The following is a 26,383-nucleotide window of genomic DNA, read 5'->3' as shown; positions in this document are numbered from 1 at the left end:
CCAGCAATGGCACAAAATCCCTAAGCAAGAGCCTTTCAACTCCCAATGCCTCTCACTCACCTTTGGGAAAATACAATTCCATGGGACATCCGTGAGCTACACCCATTCATCAGCTATTCCAGAGAATGCACAAAAGTTTCCATTATGAACCCAAAGCAACAAAGGCTTTTGCTTCAAGGTTGGTCTGGAAGCAAAAGCCTTTCTGCTCCAGCATTAAAAGATCTGTTTTTGGCTTCTCACCCGTTTTGGCAAGAGGCTGTAGCCCAGCTGGGTGCAGCCAACACTGGCAGGCACCTTCCCAGAGTGCTGGGAGCCTGATAAGTCCAAAGGTTTCTGCTATCAGACCCCCTCTTCCCAGTCAGAATCAAAGGACAAGACCACACTCAAAGACAACAGAAGGAAACAAAAAAAAAAGAAGCTGTATTTTATACATATTCTCCAACAAATAATAGGGGAGTTTCTCCTCCAACTAAATACATGGGATAATGCACATCCACAAACCTGGATACAGCTGCTATAGCCTCAGGTGTAAGACAGTACAGCTTCTCATTCTATGATCACAAGAAAGTCAGGAGGCTGGGGTAAAAATAGTACACACCACAAGTGTAGAAAATTGAAGACAGTGTACAAAGGGTCCCAAACACAAAGCTTTCCCTCTCTTGAGTTTGCTTTTTTCTATTTGCACTTGCAGGGAGCCATCCCAAACCTCCCAGCCACAGGCAGTCACAGCTGTGTAACAGCACAGCCTCCCAACAACTCTAAATATATGTTCTTCCTTCAAAAGGGCTTTCAGGGATTGCTGAGTTTTGCCTTGTTACTTCAAACCACCACTGTGCTTAATGAACTCAGATACCTAAAAGAATAAGCTTTACTATATACATTTAAAAATTGAGGAAAAGTTCTCTAAAAATATGCTTTTGAATTTGACAAAATGCTCCAGCTGCTCAGGTTGGAGGAAGACCTCCAAGCTGTGCAGCAGCTTGTTAGGAGAGACCAAACTAAAGCACCTAAAGAAGAAGAGCCAGCCCAGAGCTTTCCCTGTGCTGTTGGGCTGCTCCCAAACTCCACCCATCTCCTTCAAGGACACTCTGTGTATTCCAACAGCAACAACCCAGACAAGGAACCAACATCAGATGGGCCAAACACTAAAGGGGGACAGGGAACACATGCCAGGGCCAAGAATAGAGGGACTGCCACATGTCAGAACCCATACAAGCGCTAACTAAAGCTTGTGTTTGCAGGGGAATCAGGAATCAACACGGAAATGCCAACAGAGCCTCACGAGACTGCTCCTGTCTCCTGTGTGACACCAGCTACAACGTTCCCATGGGCTGCAGAAGCTGATGGCCATGCTGGGGAAAGAGGGAAGCAGCTTCTCCTTTTGGGAGAAAGCTTCTTCCTATCATCATCCATGTCCTGTCCTTCCCAATCTGTGCCACTGAAAGGGCACCACGAGCAGGTTGAGTCCTACAGGGACCTCTGAGGCAGCTGAGGCCAGCACATTCTAGAAGGTATTTTTCAGCTTGGCTGCCACAAGCACGAGAATCTCTCCAATCTTTTTCTGCCAGTTCTCTATGTCCTTGGAGACATCACACCAGAGCTCTCCGTGGCGAGGTTCAGCATTCTCACAGCGCTTCCTCACCTCTTCTTGTTGCTCCTACAGGGAAGAGAAATGACAGTTTGTCCTGCTTTGTTCCAGAACACAGCCAAAAACTGAACTCTTTCTGATTCAAAAATTCTTCCAAAGATTATGGTGGGGTTTGGGGTCTGTTATTTTCAAAGGAAGACCAAGTCAAAATTCAGAAGCAGCAAGTCTCCTGCCTGGCTGAGCTGCAGGTAAGCAAGTTTTGGCTATTGCAGAGAAACTGCAACAGAAACTTCCTGTGCATTACCACCTGCAGGAGCTGTGTCAAGTGAAAGGTCTCTCTGAAGTCAGAAGATAAACACCCCCATCATTTCAGCAGTAAAAACTGCTGTAAGAGATTACAGTTGGCTGTTCCTCTGGCTGTGTTCACATGCAACCTGTGAACTCAACACTTGGGAAGAAACAGCCCCAGTTACACAAACCCAGCACCGCAATTCACCACAATCCCCTCTGAGCAAGCTTGAGTTTTACAAGAGCAAGATTCATTTCAAAGATTTTTGCACGAACCAGCAGAACTGTGGACAGCAAAGCAGCCTGAAACACAGCTCAGCTAATGACAGCACCTTTGAAAAGCCACCACACAGGCCTGTTCATGCTCATTCACGACCAGGCGTGACACCCAGCCTCCCCTGTGACCACACAGGCAGGAGCAGTGGCAGCGTGCTCAGCCCAGCACGGCAGCAATCCCAGGACTGGGCAACCCCTTTCAGCCAGGGATTGCTGCTGCCTCCCCTGTTCCCAGGCCCACACTCACCTCTGTGCCATGCTGGAGCTCAAATTTGTAGAAGAAGGCCCAGGCATCCCCCAGGTCAGAGTCGATCTTCACCGTGCGGTGGAACCACTCTCTGGCCTTGGTTATTTTCCGCTCGCTCCAGAACAGCCTGGTGGGAAAAGCAGAGGGGAGCTGACAAACGCCTCACTTTGGGGGAGAGGGCGACCCACAAGAGCTCCAGCTTAAAGGCTCTGCAGGTGTTCCAGTTCTCTGCTCTCCCAGGAAATAAAGAGCAGATTTTTAGGCAACTTGCAGATCATCCTGCCCCTGGGAAGGGGAGGGAGTGAGAGGACTGAAAAGAACACCGAGCACTTCCTATTTACTGCCCCACACTGAGGCAGGACAATTTAGAGGGTAACTCAACCCCAGGCACAGACAGGCTCTGCTCAGAGGGGAAGCATTACAGAGCTCAACCTCTGCTGCCTCAATTGCTTTAATTTTGCTGTTCTAGATTTGGTGTCAAAGAGACAGGATTACATGGCTACTTCTATTCCCAATCCCTCAATTTCTTTACATTTCAAGTTAATTTCAGCATCTAATAATTAAATAACCTCTAAAAGCTGGTAACTGACTGCTGTATGGTCACATGCTCACATTTACAAAGCCTGCTGGAATGGAGCAGACCTGCCTTATCAGCCCCATTTTCCAAGGAAAAACAAGTATGGAAGCTTCTGCACTCAAACCCCAGCCTGGCACAGCCCCTCTGCTGCCATTTCATCCAGGCACTGGTCAATGCTGAAATTTCTCCCCAGTAATGAACAAGCTGAGTCAAGAATCTCTTGGTTTCACTCCTTTGCATTAAAGAGTTCATTTGAGCTATAAGGTCTTTATCAAATCAGCCACCCCTCATAAAGAGCTTAGCCTGTCATAAAATTATACAGCTTATGTGATTGTTTTTAAGCCCTATAATACTCTTGATTGTTCTGTGTTAAATAAACTGTGATTTACAAGAGCATGAACAATGATAGCAGAGGTTTAACACCTGCAAGTAGTGGCCATTTTCAGGAACACATTTAACAAAAGTCTGTCACAGATGTGAGACACTCTGTACCTACAGAGGCAAGTCCTGATGGGTGGTGGAAGCTGTTTATGTTGGGATTAGCTGTTAAACAGCCTGAGGTTGCACCAGAAGGGGCCTGGGAGCAGTTGCCATAAAGCAAAAGTTAACATTTTTCTCACTTGCTGCTAAAGCTGAACAAGTCAGCTGTCAGGATCTGGCAGAACCCAGTGTTGCAGTCACTGGAGTGTATCCTACAGTTTTCTTTGGCTTATAAAGTAGAGTTGTGAAAGAATTGGGCAACTTCGAGCAAAATGTCTCCTGTATTAACCTCTTCTGCTATTCACAGAGGGAGAGAAGTAAGTTTGTTTCCATCACAGCTGCTGTAAGGCTGCTCACACATCAGAGCAAGATGTGGCACACATCAATTCCAACAGTGGGTTCTAATCACTGGAATTCTCACAACTCAACCTGGACAAGAAAACAATTCCTAGCAGATTATCTTCCCATTTCAGAGAAGCAAATTACAGAATAGCGGGTGGTTTGCATTCTGGCAAAGGGCACAGCTGAAGAACAATGACATAGGGGACATTCAGGAGCAGAATATCTAGCTCAGAATTTAAAAAGACACCTGACAGAATCTAGGCTAGAGAGAAAAGATGAAAACTACAGTCAGCTACAGAAAACTTGAAAAATAACTTAAAAAAAAAAGTCCCTATGTTCAAAGATACTTAAAACACATCCTGAACCACTTAATAAAGCCTAGCTCACCTGACAGTGATATCTTCCTCAAGGGACAGAAAGAAAACTGGCAAAGGGCTTTGTGTGAGTGCATTGCTGCCTGTGCCAGTCCCAGACCCACCAGAACAGCTCGAGGGCAGGCTGACATTCCCCACTTGGAATCAAGGGAGAGATCTGCACAGTTACTAGGAGACAGCTGGAGAGCTGCTCCCTGCTTTGGGACCTATTAGAGCTGCTGCAGCCAGAATCACACGGCTGTGCTGGAGTGCAGTGCTCCATCCTGGAAGCAGCCACACACTGACATGGGTATTTTTACTGCATCAAGCACAGAAACTCACTTGGCCACAGCCAGCAGGACATGTGGGTCATGTTCACACTTCTTGAGAGCATCCACACTCTTGGTCTTTCGTTGCGGTCGCGCTTCAAGGAAAATTGCTTCTGACCACAGGATTCCTTAATCAAATCAAGTAGGAAGATTGTTTAGTGTTATTTTGAGGTTAACCCTCCCCACCCTGCCATCAGGCTGGTGCTGTGCATCACAAGCAGCAGTTCAGGCCCCACCCTGGTGGTTATTCACCCCCAACCTCATCCCAGACCACTCTTCCCACACAGATACTTCATTCAGTACTATGAATTTTAGCTACTGTGTGAACCACACTGGAGTTTCAGCTCTGGGAGTTTCTGTACCACAATTCCTGCAGCTCCAGCACTGCCTAACTCAGAGCTCAGGCTTTTCAGATGACACACTGCAAACTCTGGGACAGAGAGGGAAAATCAGCGTTTCCAAAGGGAAAGGTATCTGGCTGTTTGAATAGGCAACTGCAGTGGCAGAAGTCTCAAAAAGTACAAAGTAGAGTCTGGGAGCAGTTTCAAGGGTGCTGGAGAGCACCACAGTCTTATTGATGCTGGCTCCACACACACTGATGAAGGACAGAGTAGATCCAGGAAAGCTGGGTTTAATCCCTAGCTCCTCTCACTGCCAAAAGCAAGGAAGGAAATATGCTCAGGGGAGCATGAAATCTGCAGTTTCTCATGTCAGCCAGGCACACCTGATCACTTCAAAGCAAAGCCAGAGAGCTGGTGTCTGCCAGGACTCCATCAAAGCACTCTGGCTTCTCATAAATGGCACCACAGGAACACACACGAGCTTTGATAACTGCAGTGACGGACAGGAGGGAGAATCTCTTCTTCTTGCTCTTTACATACAGGATCACAAACACCATATTATTTCTATTTTATTCTTTGTGCAGCCTGCCACCCATCAGGAATCAATTCTGCAATCGATGGACCCAAACCTCTGGTTTACATGACTGCAGGTGGCCAACCAGCCAAGTCCTGCAGGCTTTGATTATGGTTTGTTGAGGTCTAAGATAAAGTTGGAAGCAATTGTTTAAACAAAAACTGAGATCCTGCTGCCCATTTCCATAGCAACAGGCAGATCTGTAAAACAGCCTGTGATGACAAACACTCATTAGGTCATTCACAAAAACAAAGCAGGATTTTGGGTGGTGCTGCTTTGGTGACCCACTTGCATGGAGAGTACCTTGCAATGAGTTTATCATGTCATAAAAGTCATTTAACTCCCAAATATTTTACTGAGACTTAAGCAGCCACCAATTAAACACCCTTCAAAACCTAGCCTGAAGGCAAGCCAAGTCTTGCCCTGAAGTAAGTTATACAATTTGTAGTTATGTGACATCTTCTCCCTAAAGACATCAACATGTTTAAATAATTAAGGCTTCGTGCAATTCTGCCCCAAAATAGGGATGTGATAGGCACTTCATCCTCCCATCCCAAGAGGCAAATGTTTCCACTGCTGGTTAGAACTAACTGACTTACATCATATGACCTCTTAGCCTTTTCTTACATGAGCTAAAATAATAAAAAACCAGGACTGAACATTTATGGTTCATGATTCTCTAATCATGACTCTGGTGGAAATTCACTGCCAGCACAAGTTATTAAACTCACAATGCTGCAACCAGTGCAGACAAACCAGCAACTGGCAATCTCCTAAGGCCAGCTGTACTCCAGAGGGACAGGGAAAGCACCATTCTTTTTCCACCAAACTTCCTAACTACAAACACTTCTTTCATTTTAAGCCTTGGCAGAATTCTACCAGCTTCTGAGAAAAGCCCGCCCATATCCACGATGCTTTTGCAGGAAGTCTGGGCACAAACTGTGGACCATGGATCCAATAACATACTGGGTACTGCAGAAAAATGGAACATCAACCCATGATCCCTCAGGTGTGAGAGAGCACAAAGCAACTTGGATTGTTCTCAAAGACCCTCAACATTTCCTTTGCAGAAGGATGGCTGCCACCTCTCCAAAACACCATATTCTGAGACCTGGCCAGAAAGGATATCTTGGGGAAAAATGTGCTTCTATCAACTGGGCAAAACAATTGTGTTTAAGGTAGAACTGAGACCCAACTCACCTGAATTGGGGCACTCTTGCAGTGCCTTGGCCATCAGGGTGTTTGCAATGTTCTTCAGCCCAGCTCGGTACTCCAAGCGCACAGACTCCAACCTGGTGGGGAAGAGATTCTGATGATATTTATGCCAACATTCACCAGGCTGAAACAAACACTGGTGAAGGTCACTGGAAACTGAAAACATCTGCCCATATGCTGAATATGTGTAGGTGACTGACATCTTCCCATTCCTCTCCATCTAAAAATAAATGTGACTTTTATTCCATAATGGCCAAGATAAAAAACAATCTGAAACCAGCAGTAACAGCAAGGAAAGAGCCCTGTGCATGATGCATGCTCTGTGCACTCCAACTATCAGTAAAGAAATAACTGCTTCCCAGATCCTTACAGTAGCTAACCAGGACCACCAAAGCTTTTCTGCTATTCAGAGAAGTTATTAGTCCAGAAGAAATTCCAGGATGGGCATGGTCTTAAGTCCCAGGCTCAAATGGCTGAGATTATGTGAAATAGCTGTCCTGCAGAGCAGACTGAATTTGTAGCCCAAATTCAGTTCAACTCCACACAACTCACCAGAGATCTGGATTCTTTGGATTCTTCAGGCGAGACTTTTCCAAGATGGCTCTTGCTCTAGTCAGCTGCCCAACTTTCTCCTCCAGCCTGGACAGCAAAAGCCACAGGGGTATGGAATGGGGGCACTTCTTCAACTGTTAAAAAAAAAAAAGCATGCTCATAGGTAAATTTGGAAAAAAATCTTCTAATTCCTATAGAAAACAACTTCCCTCCCTATATCCTCCTGGAGAGTTTAGCAGAAGAAAGACCAAGCTGATTATGTCTCTCAAATTTCTCCAGTTAATCTTATAGCACAGAAATGAAGTTTTTCCTGTACCCAAAATAGGCAGGTACACCAGGTATGACTGAGCTATCCCAGCAGTAAGAGAAAGATCACACCTCCCTTAAGACAGCTACAATTTGTGCTTTTTCTGCAGATGGAGGCTCTCACACATCCCCACACCACAGCAGAGTGTGCAGGGAGTCATTAGGACATGGACCCTGGCAGAAACTTGTGCCCAAATGACTTTGATGGCTGTGGACTTTGAGCATTGATACCCAAGGACACCAATTACCATTTAAAAAAGAGTAGGGCTCTGTAGGCCACCTCCTTTCACAGTGTGCATCTAAGAGCTGCTGAGGAAGACTTTCTTTTAAGAGTTCTGGTTTTAGTCTTTACAGGTCTTAGAGAATTACAGTGCAAAGCCTTTTTTCCTGCCTGTGAGGAGTCAGGCATACAGAGAACTCTCTCAAGCAAGAAAGTCAATCTTGCATATGGGTAATGTGTAAAAGAAATTCTTGCTTATTTCATTTTTTTTTATTTTACTGTTTTAACCAATGACAGAAATCATGTCTTTGGCTATCCATTTTGATTCAAAGACAGACATCTCTCCATGCCAGCAGCACAAAGCAAACCTGCTGTAACATCCATCTTACCCCTTGATTATAAGCCTCCCGTGCTTTCTCTACCAGCTCTTTTTGTTCCTCAATTTGTCCTTTCATCATCCACAATTTGGGGAAGTCCTCATAGTGCTTCAGGGCTTCCTCACAGAGCTCCTGGGCTGCAGCAATGTTCCCAAGCACCCACTCCAACTTCACAGACTTCATGAAGACCTGGGAACAAAGCAGAGCTGTTTACCACCAGCAGCCATTAGAAAACCAATCATCTGCCAAAGCAGCAGGTTCCACTTTCATGTATCCTTTCATGTATTCATGTGTCATATTAGAGTGTCATTGATTAGCTACAGTTTGAAGTAAAATAAAAGTGAAAATATCAGTGTTAAATAATAGCAGGAACAAGTAATAATAAGAAAGGTAAATGCAAATACTAAAGGAGTTAGAACAGTGTAGTGTTGTCCACCTGTATCTCACCTATTTACATAATTATTAACATAGATCTGGCATTTGCATCATCACAGAATCATAGAATGGCTTGCATTGAAAAAGCAGTATTTGCATAAAGAGCACAGCTTTAACAGCACAACCAATTAACAAACCTGAGCCTCCTTCACCAGCTCAATCTGATCTCCTCAGATCCAAGCTACCAAGACAACCTTTTCTTACTTATGGCTTCAGGCTCTGTTGTCCTGCTCATTAGAAACTGGTACATGTACTTTTGGGTACCCCAAATCCTTCCTTCTGGTTATGCAGGGCAGTCACAGCTATGAGAAATACACTACAAACGAAAGGCTCTCACTGCTCTCTGATCCCCATCCTCCCCATTCCCAAACTCCCCCAGCTGTGACCTCACAAGAGAGGCACCAAGTCTGAGAGCAGAGCTTCAGCCCCAGCTGCAGAAGCTCCCTGACTCAGGGAGGAAGAGGACAGTTAAAAAGATGTAGGATGTAACAACAACTGAGGGGGAGGAACAGAGGACAGAGATCAAACTAACTTTTCATTTACTTGGACAAGTTAAAATGCTTTTGTATGAAGAGCTGAAAATGGACAGTTTATCATACCAGAGGTAACTGGAGATAAACACAGGAGTGTGACTTTAAGCACCAAACCACCCCAGAGCTGTCTTTAGTAGAAGCATAAGTGAGTCTTCTGTGAAAGCATTTTCTCTTTTTTTCCAAGACGTGCTTTTATGCAAAACAAACATTACACAAACAGCTGTAAACTGGGAAATTCCTGACTTTTGCCATTTATGTAAAAAAACCAATTGAAACCCTTCACTTGATCCTGGCCTTTTTTTCCCATCATGCCACGACTTCGTGTCGCAATTCCAAGCGCTCGCACGGCGGCCCCATGCCCCGGAAGGCAATGGCAGGGAGCCACAGGGTCAATCCCCACGGCCACAGAACTGAAGGAACTCCTCCTTCCGTCCCAAATCCCCCGTGGCCAAGGGGCCTGAGCCTCTCCTCACCCTCCCCATGTCCTCACCCTTGCTGTGGGGGCACTGCTGCGAGCCTTTGCCAGCAGCCTCCTTGCTCTTTCATACTCATTGTTCTCCGACTCGAGCTTCACGGCAGCCAGCCAGATCTCCTCGCTGTTGGGGTTGGCCTGCAAGAACACAAAGTGACAGACAAATGCACACAGTGAATCAACAGCAGATTTAATCCTCTGTTTGATCCAGATTAAAATTGAAATCAGAGCTTTGTCAATCCACAGTAGGATTTTTTTTTCAGTGCAAGCTCCTCCCCGTCTTCTTTGACCTTTGAAGTTTATAGAAATCCGCCAAAACAGATGGGCAACACAAAGATATATACCAGTTTAGAAGTTGGATGCTTCTCAATTGTTGAAAAGCAGTAATGCTTGATCTTCTGAACTTCCAGTTTAAATACTGAAAACATCACAGGGTCTGCCACAATGAGACCCTCATTTTATTACCCTCAAGCAAAAAAGCTGCAGCTTTAATTCCCCACTGAGGTCTGTGAAAACTCTTCCAATAAAAGTCATTTCAGTCAAGAACTTTTCAGCCTAGTAACAAAGAGCACTGAGAACAGATTAAGGAAGTATCTTTTACCTTCCATTTCAGGACCTGTCTTTTCTTTTTTTTTTTTTTTCTCACTTAGCTTTTAAGCCTAATTCCCAGTGTTAGAAGCACTCTGCCTATCTTTGCTACAGCATCCAGCAGGCAATTCCCTTCATTAGTGGGACTGATCCAAGACATAAGTAATGCAGTGACCTCATTAGGGCAGACCACAATCCTTCCCTTGAGGTGACCCAAGACAACAGGATTTTGATCCATGACTGGGATTGGTGGGACTCATGCTAATCAAACTGGTGGTTTGCAAACTCATAGAATCACAGGCTGGGTTGGAAGGGACATTATAGATCATCTCATCCCAATCCCATGGGTAGGGATGCCATGCACCAGACCAAGTTGCTCAGAGCCCCATCCAACGTGGCTTTCAACACCTCCAGGGATGGGGCAGCCACAACCTCTCTGGACAACTTCTTCCAGCTCAGGACCTGGTGCAGAACTACTAAAAGAGCAGGACCACAGCCTTGCTTCCAGCTTGCTGCTATTTTACAGAACATTTTGTCACACAAAGCAACCAAAGAACAGCGGAAGTCTCCATCACTCTGAAAGGCAGCAGGAATCTGGTGTTGAGAGGAAAAGCCTACTTTGTATTCTTTACCTGTCACATTTAACACACTCTGACAAGTGTAACAGACCCACCTGGAAAGCCAGGGCCAAGATGCTTCTGGCTGCTGGCACATCTCCTGCCAGCCACTTGGATTTGGCTCCCATGAGCCACAGCACCTCTGCTTTGGGACAGTGAGCAACAGCTCTCTGCAAAAGAGCTTCCAAGGATTCTCTGAGGACAAGAAACAGCAAGTTACAATCCCTCCAGGTACTGCCAAGGGCCAGCTCTCTCACACCACTTCCACTATCACTCAGTGTTATAAATATTGTTGCAAAGTCCAATGTTGTAAACCTTGATAAGTTGTTTCATAACAAGTAAAGGGTGGGGTCTTTTTTCACAAAGGTTCTGAAATCAGCATTCCACAAACGGCTCATTGTTCAGACACCTTTGATAGCCTCTGTGGAAAGAGCCCTCACACCAACAGCTCCTTTCTCTTGGAAAGAGTAATTCTGCTTAACAAACCTTTCTAGAAGCTGAGACAGGAAGGTTTTCAGAATTATTAGATGAGGTTGGCTTGATCTTATGCAATTTATTTTTTTCTCCTCTGGCAAATACATTTTTCAGGTAGAACATGGGGCTTAAAAGCCAGCCACCACTGGGAAACATGGGAAAACAACATCAAAAGAGTAGGTATATTTGTTCCCAACAACAAAAAAAAAAGGCTTGAATGAGGAAGAACTCAGCATCTGCAGTCACTTCCACAACATAGCCTTGTTGGCCTTAATAAGGATGATTCCACGTGTATAAGTGGCCTACTGCAGAGATTGTTTGCTTTAGTCTAAGCTGTGGGCAGAAAGTTTCTGACATGTAAAGCTTTGTGAATAAACTTTAAAAAGAGCCTGAGGTCTAACAGTATAACACCAATCTTAATTCAGAATGTGATACACATTCACAGTGTTTAATCAGAAAATACCAGAGATGCTTGGACACATTCAGCTATGAAGTAGTTTATCTATGAAAACTAAATAAAACACATTTTAGGTGATTTGTAGCCCTATATTTTTCCAGAGGTGCCTTCTCAAAGACAATTGTTCCTACCTTGTCTCTTCATAGCTATTTTTACCACGTAACCCCTATTGCCAAGAACCATTTTATGACTTCATAAAACTTAAGGATGTTCTGAGCACAACAATAACAAAGAAGGTCAGACCTGCAAAACACAGCAGTGAGTTCCATCCAGCTGCACTAACTCTGCACTTGCACCACACCAGGGACCATGCTGCAGTTTTCCTTCATCCCCAGCCTGTCCCCCTGTCTCAGGGACAGTGCAGCACACCTACCTGGTTCCATGGTTCTTTTCAAAGTAGGCTGCTCTCAGCCACACACTCTTCTTGCTTGGGAAGACTTGCAAGGCATAGGCATAAATGGCTCGGGCACACTCCAGGGCATTATGAGCAACACACTGAGGGAAGAGAGATCAGGACTAAGTCAGCTTAAGGGAGCACAGGAATCGAGAGCAAGCAGGAATTACACATGCACAATTCAACCCAGAACTCAGTAACTCGGTGTAATCCATGAATTGAGGCATTAATAGAGAACAGAACACTTACAATCAGCTTTTTAAAAGGAAGCAGGGAAGGAATTTCCAAGTATCCCTCTACAGAGCACAAAAATCCCTGGCCTTTCAATGGGACTGACACTCACAGGCCAGCTTGAAACATCAGCAAGGCATTGGAAAGGATCTCATGTTAGCACTTCATTTTGTTATTTCACAGGCAAAGCCCTAAGCACCACAGCATGTGCCCCCCACTGCTCTGAGCCCAATTTAAGGCCAGTGAAGTTGGACATTTCTCATGCTGAAATATGATTTAGTTCTTAGCACATGTTCAAACTATTCCCCTAAAGCAAAGAAAGCCTGGTAAAACTTTTACCCACTCCATTGTCCAGTGTTACATTAACTCCTGAGCTACAATGGTTATGCCTTGAAACTCAACTCCCAGCTCCTTTACCCATAACTCAATCTCTGTTGATGTCTCACACTCACCAAAAAAAAAAAAAAACCAAATCCATACTAAGTTAGCACACAAGCTGTACCAATATCAACTTTTTGTTTAGTAAAAACTCAAATCTGAATAAAGCTCTATAATAACCTCCTGAGGCAGAGAGTGGCCAAAGGCAGGCAGGTGGTGTGGGAACCACATCCACTTTCTCTGACAAAGCCATTTCCCAGGCACCAGTGCAATTTCCTCAAATGAAGAAACCCAAACCCACAATAAAACAAAACCACCAAAAAGCAGCATCCAGCTGGACATACACTGTCTGCATCCTCCATCCAGGTGTGTTTCCGATCCTCTTCCTCGATGCCGATCCCGATCACAGCTCTCATGATGGCCTGGCACGTGGCCACACTTCCAGCTTTATCACATTCCTCGGCATCCTAGGAACAACAGCAAAGCTCTGCTCACTCTGGGAGCTCAGCACAAGAGGTTAAAGTCTGCAATGGCAACTCCTCATGCACAAACACAGAGACATTGTGGTCACTGCCACAGCACAAACATCTCATTGCTCCAACACACCCTGACACTGAGCAGGAGCCTGCAGCCACCAGGAAGGAGCTGCAGCTGCACAAAGGACCTTTCACAAGCTGCTTAAGAAACAGATCACATCAATTCCATCCACTGAAAAGGTGACAATGTGTGATCTTTCCAGACCCAGAAGTCTTTTCCTACAGCTCCACAACCCTGGGCTGACCCAAGCAAGGACCTGGGCAATAAAAAAAAAAAATTGACAAGGAAGAACTGTAACATCAAAACTACTGACCTTCTTTCAGCTTTGAGATGATTAAGTCTCAATAAAGGCTTGGCAATAACTAAATTTAAGAGTATCCCATCTAGCAGTGTAAAGTCAAAGGTGCAAAGACTCTCTCACCAGACCATGTATGGAAAAGTGGAGTTTCCTGACACTCAAAGCTTTCAGAAAGCCAAGCATGTCTTGCTTAAACTTGTTGAAAACTCCTCTGATCAGATAACAGAAATGGAGCAGTTCTAGTCCTGAGAAGGAACTCGAGAACACAATGATGCAGAGGCTGTGCTCGTGGATTTTTTTAAAGAGAAGTTGAAATTAACCTTTAATTGTTTTACTGCTGTAAAGAAAGTCAGAATTCTTTTAGATGTTAACAAGGATGTCCATTGAATATTAAATACTTCATTCATTATCAATGCTCTTAAGCAGTATAAGATTTTGCTGCCTTGACCCACTGTAAATTATTTCAGTAGGGAACTGCTTTAAAGACTTATGATCAAACAAAGCACAGAACATATTCAGGAGGAAAGAGCTTCAGTACAGGACTAACAGAATATTTCCTACATGCTGCAAATGCAGTATTTGTATTGATTTCTCATAATGCCATTTGACAAGACTTGTGGGGCAAACAAATACCTGTCAAGCCAAAAGAGACATATGCAAAAAAATACATAAATCCTTCACTGAAGGCTTTAAGCCTCCATCCTACTTAAGACAGCAGCTGCTTCAACTTGAAGCTACTTATCTTCCATGACAGAAGCAAACCAGACATTTCTCAGCAAAACACATGTGATGTTACCCCAGGGTATCACTTATGGCATTGACCCTGCTCAGCTTTTTAGTCTCATCTCTTGTCTCTTCACAGAGACCTCCACTGACAAGCCAAGTGCAAAATGACTCTGTAGCAGCCTTCAGACCAGAACCCATAGAGTCTCCCTGGACCTTCAAGACCAAGCACATACCTGTATCCACTGCTCCCTGTTGATTTCCACCCCGTTAGCCCTGAGAGATGTGATGGCTCTGTCAATGATTTTCTCCACCATCTGGGTGTTTCCATTGGCCTCCTCCAGTTTGGCAGCAGTGATCCAGATGTGCCGGTCTGTGGGGATGTTCTCGCGCGCTTTGTTCAGCACTTTACGAGCGTTCTCGTACGTCTCCAGCCTTGCCAGCGCCAGCCACAGCTGCAGAGCAACAAAAGATGGGTTGGAGATGAGAACAAGGAGATGACAAGGCTGCTGTATGGCAGTGTCAGCCCACAGAGATAAGCAGCTTCACGCTGCTTGCTACTGGTTGGCAACAGTCCTCAAGCACTGCAAGGATGCTGTGGAACAGCAATGGAGGAGAGGAGAAACAGGCTGCTACTGCCCTGATCATCTCTGGCTATCATCCCCATCTGCTGGGCTCTTACACTCCTATTTTCTGTTCACATCACCTCTCAAACAGCTGAAGTGAACACTCTGGTTTGGTGTTTCAGAAATGAGTAACTTTTCGATTCACCAGGTTAAACGTTCACTCGTTTTCCCAACTGTCAAGGCACCACATATGGACACAAACATGGCTCAGTGCCTGCAGCAGACACAGCTGTGCACTGCCATGACTAACCTAACAATTACACACCAAAATGAGGCATGTAATGACCACCAGACAATTAACTCCAAAGGAAAAAAAAACCACATTCCACTACTCATCATATCCTTCCCACTGTGGGAGAAAACCTTGTGTGGAGAAGCACTGCTCACTCTGCCTTTTGCCTGCAAAGCTCTACTGCCAGCCTGAAGTGGGGTGTAGGGGCTTTTTTATTACACTTTTTTTTTTTAACTCACTTCAACACTGGTTGGACAGCACTCCACAGCCCTGCTCAGCATGATCCTGGCATCCTCAGGTTCCTCCAGCTCCACGGCTGCTTTCCACAAACGCACCGAGTTTGGAACGTGCTCAAGGGCTAGAGAGGCAAAACAATTATGTCAATAATGATAAAATAGTTTACCTATGAGATCTGTATTTTCTAAACATGAGATAATAAAGGATTTGTGCTATTACAAGGAAATGTCCTGAAGGAGGGAAAGTAGGGAATTTACCTATTTGGGCTCTTGCTTCAACAATGAGAATTTAAAATCGGAAAATAAAACACTTAATCATTTTAATTGGAAACAGCTTTTGGAGAGCCAAGGGCTTTTTTGTTGTACATGCTGTAATTGCATCCTCCTCAGTAAAACACCTGGCTGAACAAAGCCTTCAGTCTCAGCAAATGAGCAGATGAAGATCTTCAACACTGGGCAGCTTAAATCCCACCAGGTCTGCCTTTATAGAAAAGGAGCATCTTCAACAATAACTAATAATACAGCCTTACATGTTGAATAATACAGTTCCTTACATGTTGAAACTGTCCCTTCACAATTCAGTTTTCCTGTAAGCCTCTCCTGACAGCTCAATGGACCCCAGCTTCACATCCCAAAAAGCTATTGTCCTGCCATGCAAATATAAACCAGGGGTGCATAAAAACTTAAAGGTCTCACTGACAGTAAGCCATGAGCACCAAGAGTACTTCCAGCAATCCAATATGGACTCCATCTAATTAGGATTCTTCAAGGCTTCCTTAATCTTGTCCCAGAGTTAGCTGCATTCTCTGCAGCCTGTCCTACATGTACTGTCTGAAGCATTAAATGCTAAACAACAACTTTCCTCAGCCCATCTCATTAAGAGAGATTGAGAAACCAAAAGGATTTTTTAGCCTTTTGTCACCCCAATTTGCACCCCAGACTGCTGAAATCAGCTGCATTGCAGCATTACTTCCACTGCTTCCATGGTGACTGTACACAAATGTGCCATAGTAACAGAGGACTGAGCACATCCCTCTTCAATAAAGCAAGCACAATCACAGGGACACAAAAATGAGTGGGAAAAGGCATCTAAAACCACTTTGGAACTAGCTGGCCTTCCAGGCAATGCTGTTCTTTGAGGCATTGCTGCAGAGGTAGAGGGCTGAGCCTCAACTCACACAGAGATTTACAACAAGCATTAACCATTTGTCTCCAAGCCTACAGCTGCAGGAGATTTTCCTGAAGAATTTAAGTGAGTAATGTCAGCCTCCAAGATCTGAAAGCATCACTCTGCAGGACAGCAAATGTTTTCATAAACACAGAATTTGATTTTTAGACCTCAAGCTGTATTTCAGCCACTCAGCTTGCTGAGTCTCCAGTCAGACTGAGGCTTTAAAAACTCCAGAGGTTCTGCTGGATGGTAGGAATGCACACAGAGAGGAGAAATGCATTATGGAAGGTCACACTTCAGTGACATTACCTGGCACTCAGGCTTTTTTATTTTGGAGAAATAATGGGTTATGCTGCCACTTAAGGCTCCAAGCTCCATATTACTGATGCTCCCTAGGCAGCAGAGGAGCACTGTGAAGCTGTTAACAGGCAGAAACTGGGAAGAGAATGATAAATCCAGTTCCATTCCACTAACAGCTTTTTTGTACCACGAGATTAGGTAGGTGGTTCCAAAAACTGAATGTTTTTCTCTTCATAAATACAGTGTTTGAAGCAAAGCTCAGTATTGGTGGGTAACTCACTGCTCTCACACAAGACCCTCTCCTACCTGAGCTGGGCTCACAGATCTATTTCTGCTCCTTTAGAAGTGTTTTTCTGTTCAACATCTGTGACTGTTCCTGAGAAGGACACGCAGTGTCACAGGAGCAGCACTTCACACCATGCTGCACTGCAGAGCCAATGGAAATTAAAAAAGCTAATGAATAGTTAATATCTCAACTCTTTAGAACTTCAAATCCAACAACTTTGAGATGCCTTTCATCCAGATGTAGTAAGAGGTCATTGCACTAGAGATCTGCAATTTTACATGCAAGAGGTAAGAGGTGGGAGGCAACGAATTCCTTTGAACCTAAACCACTCAATACTGCAGACTGCTTCACAATGATTCAGTAAATGTATTAAATCCAGACCCTTTTCCCTGTCTAGATTAAAGACAGGAGATGTAACTAATACAATTCAGTAGTCATGAAGGAACTAATCTCTACAGATACAGGCCCAGCTACTTAAACTAATCAAAGAATTCATATTTTGAACTTCTGAGGAAGACCTGGACAATACAACAAACTGGTGTTGAAAAGATAATTGTTTGGAACAGGCAGAAATTCTGTGAAAGAGGAAAACCTCCAAGTGCAATCAATCCAAGAAAATGTAAGGTTTCAGGTAAGCACCACAAAGAAAGGCCTTTTGTCCTTTTGTCAAGTACAAAACTTGCTACACTATAGCAAATCCTGCAGCTCAACAGGCTGAATGATATGAGAAGCCCAAGACCTATAAAGCTCCTCCAGCAGCAGCCACTGTGGCGTCTAACAGGCTACAAGCAAGTAGGAACAATCAATTCCAGTATCTTTTCCAAAAAGTATCACAAGGTGACATCCAGAGCACCTTTTTATCCTTAGAACATAATTTTTTAATTGCTTCCATCTACTTCTCTAGTTGTGATCAAGCTGGAACTGGCTTAGGTAAGTGAAATACCATTTTGAAATTGTTCAGTACCTTCAGCAGCTTTCTGCTGAAGGATGTTTTACAAACACTTCAACACTTTTGTTCTTCGGTTTAAGAGCAGCAAGTTCCACCATTAGTACACAAATTGTAATTTCAACAAGGAAGCAAAAAAAGCAGCTGAACTTATGGCCACACCTTGAACAACTCAGAACACAATGAGTGCAATGCCTTCATTCCCTGAGCCCCAGGAGCTCTCACCTTTCCTAAGGACACGTTTCTTGGCCCGGATGTCAGTCTCCAGCTCTGCTGCTCTGATGTAGATGCGCACCGACTGCGGCAGGTGCCGCACAGCCTGGGCCACCACTGCCTTGGCTGTATCTCCAGGCTGCAGCCGGGCAGCTTCCAACCAAACATCTTCACTCTGTCAGGAAAAACAACCCAGCTTCCTTTACATCACAACAAGAATGTAAAATCACAGCTCCTGCCTAAGCAGGTGTTTTGCAATACAGCAGACAGCGAAGCTGTATCAGGCAGAGCCTCAATCAAGCTTAACAGAGATTGTGCTGCTCACAAACCACAACTTTTTCCTACTATCCCACAAGGATCAGCAAGGAAGCAAAGCAGTTCTGACCTTAGGGCACATCTCTGTTCCTTTCATGATGAGGTTTCGAGCCACCTGGAGTTTGCCAGTGACCTCCTCCAGGCGGGCTGATGCTATCCAGGCTGGGGGATGATGAGGATTGGTCTCTCGGACGGATTTCAGCAGCAAACGGGCTTTTTTGATATCACTGAAGGAGGAGGAAAAACAGGAAGGAAAATTTTCAGCACATTGGGAAACAATTCTCCTCAACCAGGATGTGCTCAGATCCACAGTAACTGTGATCTCAAATTTTTCCATATTGCAGACACAAAACTTTCTACCAAAACAAGCTCACAAATACACAACAACACAGCCAGATCACAGTGAAAGCCAGTTAAATATTTAAGTAAGATTTTTGGGAATTACAGCTGGGCACTTGCAGCCAGAGGCTGATAAGCCCAAGCACTGATGTAAATCAAGAATTAGCATCAATATTTGCACATACTGCTCTGATTTAAAGAGCAAGTCTTTATGAAACACATGTCATGCTCCAGGCTAAAGAGGTTCTCAGAGGTCGTCAATCAAGCCTAAATTAGCAGCACAAAAGTACAATTAACCAGGTTATTTCCTGGCTGGCAGGCAGCCACACACTGCCATCATTCTGGCATGGAAATAGGGATGGAATGGAAACAATCTCCACAATTGATGCATCCAGGTCAGATGCTAATACCTCAGCTGAAAGACTAGACCAGATCTCATGTTAAAAGAATTCATCCTCAAAAACTCACCTGGTATTTCTTACAAACTAAATGCCAGCTGAAAGCACCCACTCAGACAGATTTCCATTTACATGTAGGCTCAGTGCCATTGCTAAGAGGATAAATCTGTTAATCCTTCTTAAACTTACTTGATATCTCCTCCATGTGTGGGAATCATGGAATTCAAGTCTGTCAAATATCCTTTTGGATCCACTACAGTCTGGCCACTCACAGAGTCTGACACCTGGGAAAGTCAAGACACAGCTGCTGAAATGACCACTCACAGCCCCCGAACACCTAAAAACACATTGTGGCTCTGCAAAAATCCTAATATTCATCTGTTCCCAAAAGCAAGGAAGGAGGAAAACACAAAGCCTTGCTTATCAGCTTTTTTCTATTTCTAAAATATACAATTTTAACATTAAAATCCAGACAAGAAGCAGGCTGGTGATAAGCAGTCACCCAAAGGTTGTCTTGCAGCCCTGCCAGCTAAAGGCATTCTTTTTAGAATAACCAGATTTAGATGAGAAAATCAATGATGAAGAAGGCACAAATCAGTATTTTTCAGCAGTTTGTCCTGCATCCCTACATGGGACAGAAGAGATGCTTCCATTGGTAGCATTCTATGTTGTTTGCCTCAAGGGCACCTCGGCTATAACCAGGCAGTCTGTTCTCCCATAATGACCAAGAATTCCAGGGACAAACCAGTATTTCTCAGGAAATTCTATTCATTTTGAGGGCATAAAATTTGGGGAGAGGGACTACAAAATTATTTCATAGCTCAGCTGTTCTTGGATCTTCTAACATCAAAGAGAATTTAACACTTTTCTAAAACCAGTGACAGATCCTGCCTTCCCACATCCTTACCTGGCTTAGCCTCATATCCATCAAGGTGTTCCTGGCTTGGCCAATCTTCCTCATATCCAATTCACCTGTCCCAGGTGTCATCAAGCCTGGTGTCATTCCTCCTGGGTATGGAGTATTCAAACCCCCTGGATATGGAGTATTCAGTCCACCAAATTGCTAAAAAAAAAAAGACAAAACAAAAAGTGAGAAAGTCATTCCTAAAACCTCTTCTGAGATTTCAAAAATAATTCAGACTATTGGCTGATTTGCACTTCCCCAGAAGCTGCAGGACACAGATGCCCAACCCCAACAAGTACTTCTGATATGGCTTCCCTGGATCCCAAAGCATTTCTCATACAGGATGTATAAATCTATAGGTAATTACTAAAGTTTAGTCAAGTCAATGAAATAAGCAGCGAGAAAGTGAAAAATTCAAGTACAGGCATCTGAACTTGGAATATTTAAACAAGAATATCTGCAAAGAAGTCCCATGGACACCTGGAGCCAGTCTAAGCCATTCAGCTGCTCCTGTAATTCTATGACCACAGTGGACTCTGACCACAGAGCAGCAAGCTAAATTACCTCATTTTTAGTTGACTGAAAGGCAAACAATTTTTAACACAATTGCCCCAGAATTAGGCAAACCATTAAGTGAAAGGAAACTTTATTTTCTGTCCCCTTTTTGCAAGATGTTATTGTAACAGAAATGGTTTTGCTCACCAAAACTACCACCACCCTGAATTCAGCAAATAAGAAAAGAAACACTTTCTCCCATCTTTAAAAGAAGAACCAGGTTTTCTCTGCTTATCCCCACGTTTTCTCTAGTACTGGCTGTGCACTGGAAGTCTCCAGCAGCACACAAGTTTAACATCCAGAACTCCTTTGGCAGACTCACAAACTACACCACATTTTTTTGTGAAATCCCAGTTTAACACTCATCTCTAACCCAGTTTGGCCACAGCTTGCCCAGGTTTGCTGTGTACTCACTGTCTGGCGTGGATCCACTGAAGTGTGATTCTCCCCTGACTGCAAATGCTTTGCAAAGAAGCTGTCAGGGACAGGAGTCAGCTTCTCATAGCGAGGATTCCTCTGCCGCTTGTTCCTGGCATCCCCCACCTCAGGAATACTCAGCCACTCCTCCTCAGTCACCTCTGCTAATTTCCGCTGTTCAGACAGGAGTTGTCATCAGTATTTGCTGCAGAAATGGCTTTTGAAGTGCTCTAACTCTTTAATAGATTTATTTTCTTGAAATAATTCAAGATCAATTAAACATTTAAGGGTCAGACTTTTTTCCTAATCCAATGTACAAAAGAATTAGATTCATTTAATTGGAATTTGGTTTTAGTCCAGACTGAGATTCCAAATCAATTTTGTTATTAGATTCAGTGCTACAAACATTCAGATTAATCCTAGTGCCTGGAGCATTGAGTGGTTTACTACTAATCATTAGACAACAGTTTAAACAATACATTTTACTCAAAAGAAGATTTAGAGTCAGGAGATTCTGCTCAGCTACTCCTGCAATGCCAACAAGTTATCAGTTTCCCTCAAAGACAGAAGTGTAGCACCTTCCACAAAGCACAAAACAAAAATTACCAATATCAAAACTTGCAGAAATTTCACTGCCTTGTGCACCCACATGAACAGTGTTTATTCTTCCAACAGAAAGTAATTCTAATCTGGAGAATATCAAAGCACTCCTTTGCCAATACACAAAATCAGAGCAAAGAAACAAACACAGACAAAAGAACACACAGCCACCTCTTGTATCTCATAAAAAGTCACATTTCAGACATTTTTTTCCTTACTTTCAAGTCTGAGAACTGCTGCTGGATTTTGGGTCGTTCCATACGGTATTTTTCTATTTCCTCTTTTTCCCGTTGTTCCCTAAGGAAAAGGAATACTGAGTTATGCTCAAAGTAACACTGGAAAGTCTTTGATTAAAGGGTTGACATAATAGAAAAATGTGTTTATAAGAGTTAGGGCATTAAAAATGGCACTTTTTCCCAAGCTTAGATTATAACATTATAACAAGAGATCCTTTATCCAATAAGAGAGTATTATAGTGTAAAAACAGATATCTCCAAGTGAACTTCAGTCTCTGACCTCCTCCTAATGAGAAGTGACTTTAACGAGTAACACATACCGTTTACAAGCAGGAGGTGACTTCTCTAACAATTTCCAGTCTACTGCAGTCTGTGATGCATCAATATCAGTTGCTCAGCATCTCCCCACACCATCTTAATGAACTACAGCGACTCTTAATTAACAACAGTGAAATAATTTAACCACATCCACTATCAAAGCAAGTGGTACACAATACCTGTCATCCTCAATTAACAGAAAACACCCCCTGCCAGTGCTGCAGCTTATCCTACCTCCTCTCCTTCCTGCGTTCATCCATCCTCTTATCCAAAGCTGCATAAATAGCATCTGCTTCTTCATCATCTTTTTCATAGGGGCCACTTGAGAACAGGCTCCCAGCATAGCCATTGAACTGGGAAATTGGAGAGAGAGAAAAAAAAAAAAGAGGAAAAAAAGGAATTTTTTTAAAGTTCTTGTTATGTTCCTGCAACAGCCAACAATCACCTGAAAATGCATTAACAGGCTGCTTCTGACAACAATGCATCAGACCAACACATCCCAAATAAAAACATCCTCCTTCTACCACCCCATGGTGGTGCTTATTCGCCCGCACCAATTGAAGCAAAACTGTACAAAATTGCTTCTTTCAAAATTGCTTCTCTCTCTGAACCACTTCTATTGAGCAATAAATGAGATCCCAGGATAGAAAAGCCATTCTCTTCCATTAACCACTTTCTACACCAGTGAAAGCAAGCAGAAAGAATATCACAACATTCAACCAACCAAAGTGGGACTTAAACACAAGAGACTACACAGGCCACTTAAGGACAATATATGGCACAGAATCACAGAGTCATTTAGTTTGGAAAAGACCTCCAAGATCATCAAGTCCAATCTTGTCAAAGCACAAAAGCTTTCATGTGAATAAAAAAAAAATACAGAAAAATAAAAAAAATACAACCCCTGAAATGCTTAAACTGATTTTTATTTATAGATATTTTCCCAAGATTCTCAGGGCTCTGTATCAGTAGTTAAACCACAATCACAAAGCAAGGCCACAACAGAAATCTGTAAGCACCATGCCATTGTGCATACTGAGGTCTCAACCAATAACTAAAAAAGGAAATGATGCCTGCAAACTACAGGAAATTCTGAGTTTGAAGCCCCAGCTAAGAGTGGGGCTCTCACTGACAGGACAAGAGGACACAGTCTCAAGCTGCTTCAAGGGAAATATAGGTTGGACATTAGGAAGAAGTTTTTTTACAGAAAGAGTGATAAAGTTATGGAATAGTCTGCCTGGGGAAGTGGTGGAGTCACCATCCCTGGATGTGTTTAACAAAGCCTGGATGTGGCACTCAGTGCCATGGTTTAGTTGAGGTGTTGTCACTGAGTTGGATTTGATGACCTTGAAGGTCTCTTCCAACCTGGCCACTCTGTGAATTTGCAACAAGAGCAGGGAGCTCAGGCACTCTTGTTCCAACTGGGAAAAAACATCTGCAAGATGATGAAAACCTCCTCACCTCATCGTAGTTGGTGTCGTTCAAATCTTCATCATCGTCATCTGCAGTCTGGTTCTTCTTCATCTGGTCGCCCACGGTTCTCTTGCCGGGCGGCGCGTGCCGGTCGTCCACGGGGTCGTTGGCATCGCGGGCAGGGCCGATGTCAGAGCGCGTGGTGAAGCCCGTGGCCCTGCAGGGACAAACCAGGGGCTGCTCAGCTCGCTGCACCCCAGCCTGCCACTGTCACTGCTCAGGACAGGCAGGGGAAACATCATCTGGCATCAGGAACTCCCCGTGAGCAGCATTCGTAAAGCCAGGGGGGAAAATGGCCTTGGAATCATGGAATGGTTTGGGTTGGGAGGGACCTCTGGGCTGACCCCATTCCAACCTCCTGCCATGGGCAGGGACATCTTCCACTATCCCACATTGCTCCAAGCCCCATCCTCAGACACTTCAGGGGTTGGGCAGCCAGAGCTTCTCTGGGCATCCTTTTACAGGGAGAACTTTTCCCACAAACACACTGCAACCACCCAGCTCATGGCACTGCCACCTATCCCATGCATGGCTTCCTTTCTAAACTCTATGCCTGGCTCTCTCAGCTGACCCTGCAGGCTGTGGGGCACCACGAGTTGGGGGTCTGGGCAAAGGGATGGGGCAGCTGGAGCACTTCTGAACCCCACACTCACCTGGCAGCACCTCGAGGGGGACAGCCAGCGGGATCTCCCCAGGGAAACAGTGGGGAACGAACACAACTCACATCCAGCAAAAACACCCTAAAAAAATGGTCCCAGCCACCAGACCCCTCACTGTTCCCTCAACAAAAGCCCCCAGTTTGATCATTTTTCAGACGGTCCCATGCACACACAGGCACAAGATCAAGAGGGACACAATCCTTTGCCCCCTCTGAAGCACCCGGGAACTCATGGTCGATTTTAAACACAAACCCGCCCAGCCAGAGAGCTAATATGAACGATCAGGATGCAACAACATTGAAAAGCCTCCGGGCCTCCCCGAGGGGATGGGGATGAGTGGGGCAGGGAGGTGGGACCCAGCCGGGCAGCGAAAGGGCTCGGGAGAGCCCCGGGGCCCGGCGGAGCGACCGGGCCGGGAACGGACCGGGGCGAGGGGCCCAGGCCAGGCCTGGCAGCGTCTCACCCGCGGCCCAACCCCGGCACGTAGCCCAGGGGCGCGGGCATGCCCAGGAACGGCTTCTTCTTCTTGTTCATGATGGCGCTGGCGGCGAAGCGACACCGAGGCGAGACCGAAAAGGGACCGGAGCAGAGCCGGGAGAGACGGCCGGGAAAGCGACGGCGGCGGCGGCGGCGGAAGCGGCGGCGGGAGCAGGCGGGGCTGCCCGCGAGGGGAGAGAGGCGCTTCCGATCCCCCGGGGAGAGCGCGCCCCCTGGCGGGGCGGAGGACCTGAGGCGAGGGGAGGAGACCGGGGATGATGAGGATGGAAAAGCGGGAATGAGGATGGTGGGGATGAAGGTCATGGGGAAGGGGATGGGAAAATGGAAATGAGGATGATGGGGATGAAGGTCATGGGGATGGGGATGGGGATGGGGATGGGGAAAGTGGGAATGAGGATGGTGGGGATGAAGGTCATGGGGATGAGTAAAGCGGGAATGAGGATGGTGGAGATGAAGGTCATGGGGATGGGAATGAGGATGGTGGAGATGAAGGTCATGGCGATGGGAATGAGGATTGTGGGGATAAAGGTCGTGGGGATGTTGAGCTGTTCTGTCATGGAGTTTAACATTTATAGCAATTTGTTATTTTTATTGTGATAGGAAACGAGCAACAGCTAAGGAACATCCCAGGCGGCGAGTGGCCCTGCAAGGAGCAAAGCTGATAATTTTGAGCTGTGTTTAATAAACCCTGGGCAGAATGGGGTAGAAAAGGGGGGAAAAGAGCCAGGATCATCCCAGGAGGGCCTGGAGCTGGACAAAGTCCCCGTGCTGCTCACCCTTGTGTCCCCCAGCCTTTGCTTGCAGGGGTGTAAGCTGCGAGCTTTGTTCCCCCCCTTCCCTCCTGGTAAAAATTTCCAAGCCAAATTCTCTCTGGGGGCAGAAGATTTCTACTCATTTCACCTCATGAGCAGGTTTTCTACTCATTCCTTCTGAGGGGTCTCACTTCCAACTCTGCTGTGTCCCAGTGGGGACAGGGCTGAGCAGGGGATGGGGCTGTCCCCACGGTCCCGATGGGGACAGTGCCATCCCACAGTGCCCTGCCAGCAGCAGCAGGCTCCCTGCCAGCTCTGGGAGCAGAACCCAGCTGCTGGGAAGATAAATAGCCCCATTTTGCATGCTAATGGCATCCCAACCCCCAGCCGTTTCCCATCAATCTATTTTTGGTTTTTCGCTGGAGAAAAAAAAAATTAAAAAATTAAAAAATAAAATCCCTTTTGCCAAACGGTTGGGGTGGCAGAGAGGGAGGGAGGCTGCAGTGTCCCAGCTCTGCTGTCCATCCTGGAGTGAGGGCAGAGCATCCTCAGCACCAGGGAGGGGTGTGGGACCCCCTGACTCCCAGCCTGTCCAGTGAGCCCAGATCCCTCTGAACACCCAGAGCTGCACATCCAATGTCATGGAGCACCAGAGGGTCTTCCCTGTGGGCTGGGTGTAATAAATTTGGGGGTTTTGGAGGTAAATT

The 26,383-nt window shown here is 45.1% G+C and overlaps 1 protein-coding gene across 1 annotated transcript; it reads right to left on the bottom strand.

The window, feature by feature from the left end:
• Positions 1-399: 399 nt before the first annotated feature.
• PRPF6 (pre-mRNA processing factor 6) lies at positions 400-25,099 on the bottom strand. The gene is made up of 21 exons (XM_074553414.1): positions 24,890-25,099; positions 23,756-23,924; positions 22,529-22,647; positions 21,959-22,037; positions 21,138-21,314; positions 20,172-20,327; positions 19,454-19,548; positions 18,598-18,754; positions 18,225-18,387; positions 15,300-15,418; positions 14,439-14,657; positions 12,989-13,111; positions 12,015-12,136; positions 10,767-10,905; positions 9,524-9,643; positions 8,078-8,254; positions 7,163-7,296; positions 6,596-6,687; positions 4,494-4,608; positions 2,400-2,526; positions 400-1,657 (listed from the first exon to the last, which is right to left on the bottom strand). The coding sequence occupies exons 1-21, from the start codon at positions 24,958-24,960 to the stop codon at positions 1,505-1,507; spliced, it is 2,826 nt and encodes a 941-aa protein (XP_074409515.1). The 5' UTR covers positions 24,961-25,099; the 3' UTR covers positions 400-1,504.
• Positions 25,100-26,383: the final 1,284 nt, after the last annotated feature.

The sequence above is a fragment of the Zonotrichia albicollis genome, chromosome 17, assembly GCF_047830755.1.
Source record: "Zonotrichia albicollis isolate bZonAlb1 chromosome 17, bZonAlb1.hap1, whole genome shotgun sequence".
In the NCBI taxonomy this organism is placed as follows: Eukaryota; Metazoa; Chordata; class Aves; order Passeriformes; family Passerellidae; genus Zonotrichia; species Zonotrichia albicollis.
This window is presented reverse-complemented; position numbering and strand designations above follow the sequence as displayed.

Excerpts from the sequence above, each read along its gene's own strand:
- PRPF6 (XM_074553414.1), bottom strand. The coding sequence starts at position 24,960 with ATGAACAAGAAGAAGAAGCCGTTCCTGGGCATGCCCGCGCCCCTGGGC. Across the intron at positions 21,315-21,958 it reads AGCAGTTCTCAGACTTGAAA|CGGAAATTAGCAGAGGTGAC; the intron begins GTAAGGAAAAAA and ends CTGTCTGAACAG. Across the intron at positions 18,388-18,597 it reads GAACAGAGATGTGCCCTAAG|AGTGAAGATGTTTGGTTGGA; the intron begins GTCAGAACTGCT and ends TTTTCCTGACAG.